Genomic DNA, 6693 nt, shown 5'->3' with positions numbered 1-6693 from the left:
TAAATAAATACATTTAAAAAATAATTTTATTTACATGACTTTTTCAGTTCTAGAAATCAGACTTTTAAAATTAGTGGCCTGTTACATGAAGCCAGTTTCAGTGGTTACCCAGGTTTGAGTGGTGTTCATGGCCATAGTAACTTAAGCTACACGGCTAACCTGTTCCAGAGCAGGTTTTATTCTGGGTAAGAGATCGCAAACCAAAACTGAACCAATCAACTGTGAGGAAAGTGACATACATCTGATGCAACAAAGCCACTCCCCCTGTATCTCATGAACCAAATGAAAGCACTTCACAGTGAAAGAATTTTAAAGACAAAATCATCTAGCCTTTGGTGTTAATATTATTGCAAAATATATTGGAAAATTGCCATTAACAGATCCTTCATTGTACAAATTGGGACGCTAGATGGTGATATAGGGTTATGTAACAGTAATGTAACATGAGCATCACTAGGTATTGATGCCAAAAAATGCTGTCTAGGTAGGCATGTATGTTCTAATGTCCAAAATGCTCTCTACATAGGCAGCTCTACATGCTATCTATATAGGCATGTATTCTATGATTCCCAAAAATGCTGTCTGTAGGTAGCTCTCAAGGTTTTGATACCCAAAAAACTGTATCACAGTGGTTCTGAACTCCACAATCCTCATTGTACATGACAATATTCGAAGGTTCCCTAGCCCTAGTTTTGTTTTTCAGAACTTGTTTGAAGGAATAGTTCCCCCCAAAATGAAATTTTGGCATTTATTTTCTCACCCTTTAATCTATGGGCACTCTCAGTATTTTTTTTTTTTTCTTCTTCTTTTTTTTTTTCTTTAATTTCCTAGTTTTCGCTCCTAGAAAATATTTAAATTAAAAAAGCTAAAATTATTATAATTAAAAAGATAATATAATTAAAATGATAAAAAAAATATAATAAAATAAAAATAATTTACATTTTATTCCTGATAAAATTAGCAAAAAGCTTGTCATATCAAGTAAAAGGTATAGAAAACACACTTTCATAATGAGACTACCTTATATATTCAGGTTTCCCAAGACTTGGTTCTTCAAAGGAGAAAAAAAAAACAGTTGTTGAGGGGGTAAATAGAAATAATAAATATCTTGATTTTAGTTGTTTCTTATTTTCATGCTTCTTTTGTCTTATTTTAAGTCACCGTGAGGCCCCCTTGGAAGTTTGCTGAGGCCGCCTAACGGGCCTCGACCCCCTGAGAACCTCTACTATATGGGCAGATATTCTGTTATGCTCAAAAATGCTCTCTACATGGCAGCTCGCTAGGTATTGCTGTAGGTTATGCTGTCTATTAGGGGTGTAACAGTACACGTATTCGTACTGAAAATTTTCGTTACGGGTCTTTCGGTTTGGTACTCATGTGTACCGAACAAATACAGCATTGGTTTAACCACTGCATGAGCAGAACTTAATTGGAAACTTCCAGTTTTATATATTGTTACTTTTGATAAGAAACAAAGTCTGATCTTTGAAATTATGTCCATTTTTTCAGGAAATTCAAACAATAAATGGCGTTTTGACGCTCTTTGATGTGGCGACAGATCGCTGTATAAACGCCTCCGTTCAAACGGCAGCGCGATCATCCCTTCCTCTTTACTAACTTACTAGTTTAAATGCGAAATAAACATGAATGAACATTTCACGCCTCATGTAATCACTCAATCAGTGTTTCAAATGTGGAACCTCATCAATAAAACAGCTTGTGAACAAAATGTCACGTAGCATTTAATTTACCTCAGGCAAGGCATCAGTGTCTGCAGCTCATTAGTTCGCTAAAGAAATGAAGTCTAGAGAAGAGTATTTCGCTAAATATTAGACTGTTTACTCATTATATTACTTTACCTGTTAGTGAGTCTTAATTATTTTGAATAAACCTGTTATGAAACAAGTTATGACAGCCACTGTGTAAATGATTATATTTCACCAACAAATAGAAATTTTATCATTTAGAAATTAATTTAATTACTGCGTTAAGCACTTGCATATCATTGCTCTTTTGTTGATTTTGATTGCTTCCATTGTCCTCATTTGTAAGTCGCTTTGGATTAAAGCGTCTGCTAAATGACTAAATGTAAATGTAAATTTAAAAACTGCATTATGTAAAAATTTTTAATTTGAGTGTTGATTATTACATAAAAATAAGTAGTAATTGAATTTAAAGGGATAGTTCACCCAAAAATGAAAATTCTGTCATCATTTACTCACCCTCATGTCGTTCCAAACCTGTATGAGTTGGTTTCTTATGTTGAACATAAAAGAAGATATTTTGAAGACTGCTGGTAATCAAACAGTTGGTGGTTGCCATTGACTTCCATAGTAGGAAAAAAAAATACTATGGACGTCAATGGCAACCACCAACTGTTTGATTAATTGTAATCCTATAGTAATGTAAAAGGGCTCCCTATAGTTTAGAGCAGAATCTGAGGTAGATTTTTATCCCTAACAAATGTTTAATTATAATTAATTTTATTTAAAGAAAGAGCTGTTTCTTCAGTAAACCACTGTTTAATATAAAAAAGCAATTTTATGTTTAGTTTTTTCCCCTGCTGTACCGAAACCATACCGAACCGTGACGTCAAAACCGAGGTACGAACTGAACCGTCATGTTTGTGTACCATTACACCCCTATTGTCTATACAAGCAGGTCTGCTATTATACCCAAAATTGCTCTTTAGGAAGGCAGGTCACTAGGTTTTGATGGCCAAAAATGTCATATTGGATATGCTAGGTGTCTGTTTTTAGTTCTAAAACTCTTTTCTCTGTCATAGGAGAAACTGAAGCTCAATATTTCCTCCAGTATTAAAACAGTGCAAGACATGAAGAGTAAGTGTCTACCTCATATTTGTCCTATTATATGTGCTCTGATACATATCACCTTTCCTTCACATTACTGTTGATTTTCTGTTTCTAGACCGTATGAAGTCATTAATGGAGGATGTTAATAAAATGCAGAGCGAACTGAAGTCCTGTCAAAGTAACATGGACACGCTTAGTAAGAAAGCCACCAGTGAAATGTAGGTTCATTCTGAATGCTCTAATCTACAGTACAAAAGACATTATAGTCCTTGATCAGTATGATAATGGCTGTGTGGGATGGGATTGTGCAGGACTCAGTGTAACAATCAAATTGAGGCCATGAAAGAGGAATGCAATGCGAAAATTGCAGCTGCCAAACTGGAAAAGCAAAAGACATCTGAAAAGGTTGCTCTACAGGTACGGTTAAGGGGGGAAAAAGTCACCTTTATAGTGATTCTTATCTTTTTGGTGTCTCTTTCCCCCTTTCCACTTACACAAACTCTGTCCTTCACAGAATGCTGATGGTTCCATACAGAAAGTCTCTGTTTCAAAAGCCAAATCCGATGTTCCTGCTACAAACCATTCTGATAAAAATGTGGCAGAATCTCCAAAAGGCAAACCAGATGTGGATTCACAGTCTAAAAACGATGCTCACGTCCAAACCACTAAGTTAGTTGTTGTGGAAAAGGATGAGAAAGGTACGAGTTGCCTGTTTAAGTCTTCTTTGTGGTTTCTAGGTGGTTGATTACTGGCTCGTGTCCCTTATTCAATGCAAGTCAGATCACTCAGAAGAGTAATGGCAAAGCTCTCTCTACTCAACAAACCACATGATTTTAGGTTTTCATGCTTGTAGCACGAGTATCACATTTTCCAAATGCATGTTATTGATCTTATCTCGAACGATTTGTCTTAAACCCCATCCCTGCAAGCTTACGTTCATCTGCCTTTTTTCAGTGCAGCCTCCACACCTCAAAATCCATTTAGCATTTAATGCTTAAAACATTCCATGTTTTCCGATAATCTGTTAGACTTGGATGTACATCGCTAGGGGTGTAACGGTACACATCACAGAACGGAAGAAAAGATCTGACACCACATCCGTTAAATCACGACTTGCAACCTCTGAATAAAATGCAATTCGTCCCCTAGTGGCAGTCGTAATGAACTTGAAATTTGCTTTCCAAGCCACATTTGGTCGGACGGTTGCATACTGTTTTGTCGCACAAAATTTAAACATCCTAGGCTCAAATGACATCCAAAAATTATGCATCTGCATAGAGTCTGAACTTCACGCAGCCCCCCGTGCGACTCTCCATGGGAAATGAGTGACTTTGGGTCTATAGTCTGTCATTTGTTGTAAGCAAAACCATGAAAAATGCGGTTTTAGGATTCCATAATATCACTCTTATCAAATGTGCTCCGTTAAAGCTGTTCACACCAGTGACAGTAACTATAAAGTTTTAATAATCAAGAGAACTGGAAGAAGAATAGCAAAGTCCACACCACAACTACTACAGTAAAAACACAGAGGAACAATATTGTTGGAATCACTTTCAGAACAAAATTTTCCAGCTAAAAACAATGAGAGTCAATCAGAATTCACCCGACTTTATAGAGCTCAAGCATTTAAAGCAGCAGATAAGATGTACCTCTCCATATACCTTCAGCATGTGTTTGAACGTTTTGTCTGCTCCTCTAAGATGCTGTAATTTTACAAGATTCACCCATCCCCACCTCCAAACTGACCAATAAGAATGAGACTCTTAAGAAACCAGCCAATGAAGAAGTTCCAGAAGCAGTGGTGGATGTTAAAGCACAGGCTTCAAAGGCCGCAGGTGGGATAACAAAGAAAATTCAGCCATCAAAGCACAAACACGCACACACATATTACTAATTTTCTGTCTTCATACAGATACTGTAATGGATGAAGCAGGGATTTTAGACCCAAAGGAAGATGAAATGGGGATTGGAGATGAGAGAGAGGAAGATGCCAACATTGAGGACAGGAAAGAGGAAGACGCTGCAATTGGGAAGGAAGATGCCATTATGTACGACAATGAGGGCGAGATAGAAAAACAGCTGTCCAAGATTAAAGGTGCTCTTCAATATCATGCAGAAATATTCATGATATAATGTAATTAAACTACTGTTTATTTATTTTACAAACTGAGGGGTGACTTATTTATTTCCCATGGTAATTGACAGCGTGTCACAGAAAGTTGTTTAATCTGCGTTATTATATATCAGAAGTACTTTTGTCCTTTGCAATAAAATTACAAAGGATTTTATGCATTTTTACAGATGAAAATCAAGGTGCTGGTCAAGATCTAGAGGATGATGTGGCGAATTATAATGGTGATGATGACAACCAGCCAGAGTCTGAGGATGAGAAGCAGGCAGAGCTTGCAGAGATGTAGTTCCTGATCACATGATGTGTCTGCTGACAGCAACAATTCCTCCAGCTAAAGACAGACACAGACTCTCATTAGTGACTGTTCTGAACCTCTCAACGGTTGGAGAGGACACCTGCTGTAAAGACTGATTTGTTCTGGGTGAATACTGCACTACTGTGTAATGAAGGATATGATTCTCATCCCTCTTACCAGGACAGGCATGGGGAAAACATTCTTTTTCTAGTACTGATTTTAGGTTAAACTTGAATGTAACTACTACTCTTATGACATCGAGCTTTTAAATGAATGCATCATGGTGAATTTTCCTTATTAAATGAAAGATGCTTTGTTCTTAAACAAAAGCAACAGCTGTTCTGTTACAAAAGCTACTTCATCTGGTCTTAATGGTTTTGTGTTCTATTTTGATGTCTAAATATTTTAGCTGCTGAAAAATGCATAGGAATATTGGATGTTTAGAAGACACTTAACACTCATTTAACAGTGCAATCCAGTCCTTTATTTGCTGTAAAAAGTTACTTTTGTTTATGTAAGAATTGCATTTTAATTTCTTTTTAATGTCATGTTGGGAACTGAAATATTTTTTAATATGGGTTTCTCACTGAATTTCTGATCTCATAATAAATATTTTATTGTGTGCATTTAATGGGTTTACAATGTAGATGAGTGATGACTGGTCGTTCGCAATGGAATGCTAGTGTACTACATACAGTACTGCATGGTATATGCTGTATACTGGTTTTTTTAAGGTAGCATGTATGCTACATTTTTACCTGACCTCACTTGTCAACAATAGTGGTGCTATTGCTTAAAACTTAACTTCGAACGTATGACTTTCAACAGAATAAAAGAAACTAAGTAGAAGAAAGAAAAGAACCTTGCAGTCCTCCTCCTATCACCAGCCAGAGCAACCCAGCTCTCCAAAACCAGGCAACAAGCCCATACAAACTGACAATGCCTGTTTCACCCGGCTGAGCAGCATCGTTGGCTGACCCAGAGACCGATGCTTCCACGTCTTCCCAAATCTCTCCATTGTGGTGAACAGCACATTCCAGGGCCCAGTTTATGGCAGGGCTCCTCTCTGACCACAAATGTGTTTGCTACATTTTGATTGGAACTTGGTGGGCTAACATAAGCAAACTGTCCAACGCCATCAGATAAAGATGCTAGGCCAACCTCGTCACCTTGACGACCATTGGCACAAGACCACGGAAACCAGACAAGTCCTCTGCTCGATCTGACCTGTGTTGCAGCCTGGAATTAAACCACACCATGCTGGTTTCGTCTGGCCAGAGGAAAACTGGCCCCCCGATTGAGGCTGGTTTCTCCCAAGGTTTTTTCTCCATTTCTGTCACAGATGGAGTTTTCGGTTCCTTGCCACTGTCGCCTTTGGCTTGCTTAGTTGGGGACGCTTGACTGATTGCACAGACACTACTGGAAGAGAACTGATCTGGTTGATGACATCACTG

At 37.6% G+C, this 6693-nt stretch overlaps 1 protein-coding gene across 1 annotated transcript in view; it reads left to right on the top strand.

The window, feature by feature from the left end:
• Positions 1 to 5824, top strand: part of LOC107710781 (Golgi membrane protein 1-like) — a 10248-nt gene extending 4424 nt beyond the window's left edge. The window contains exons 4-10 of the mRNA XM_016515628.1: positions 2786 to 2840; positions 2929 to 3031; positions 3125 to 3230; positions 3328 to 3511; positions 4514 to 4648; positions 4726 to 4908; positions 5115 to 5824. Of these exons, the coding sequence (XP_016371114.1) occupies positions 2786 to 2840; positions 2929 to 3031; positions 3125 to 3230; positions 3328 to 3511; positions 4514 to 4648; positions 4726 to 4908; positions 5115 to 5230 (882 nt within the window). The 3' untranslated portion in view covers positions 5231 to 5824. The remainder of the gene's footprint in view (positions 1 to 2785; positions 2841 to 2928; positions 3032 to 3124; positions 3231 to 3327; positions 3512 to 4513; positions 4649 to 4725; positions 4909 to 5114) is intronic.
• Positions 5825 to 6693: the final 869 nt, after the last annotated feature.

This window comes from Sinocyclocheilus rhinocerous, unplaced genomic scaffold (genome assembly GCF_001515625.1).
Source record: "Sinocyclocheilus rhinocerous isolate Xijiao unplaced genomic scaffold, SAMN03320098_v1.1 scaffold1048, whole genome shotgun sequence".
Classification (NCBI taxonomy): Eukaryota; Metazoa; Chordata; class Actinopteri; order Cypriniformes; family Cyprinidae; genus Sinocyclocheilus; species Sinocyclocheilus rhinocerous.
The sequence above is the reverse complement of the archived record's forward strand: the minus strand, read 5'-3'. Positions and strand labels throughout refer to the sequence as shown.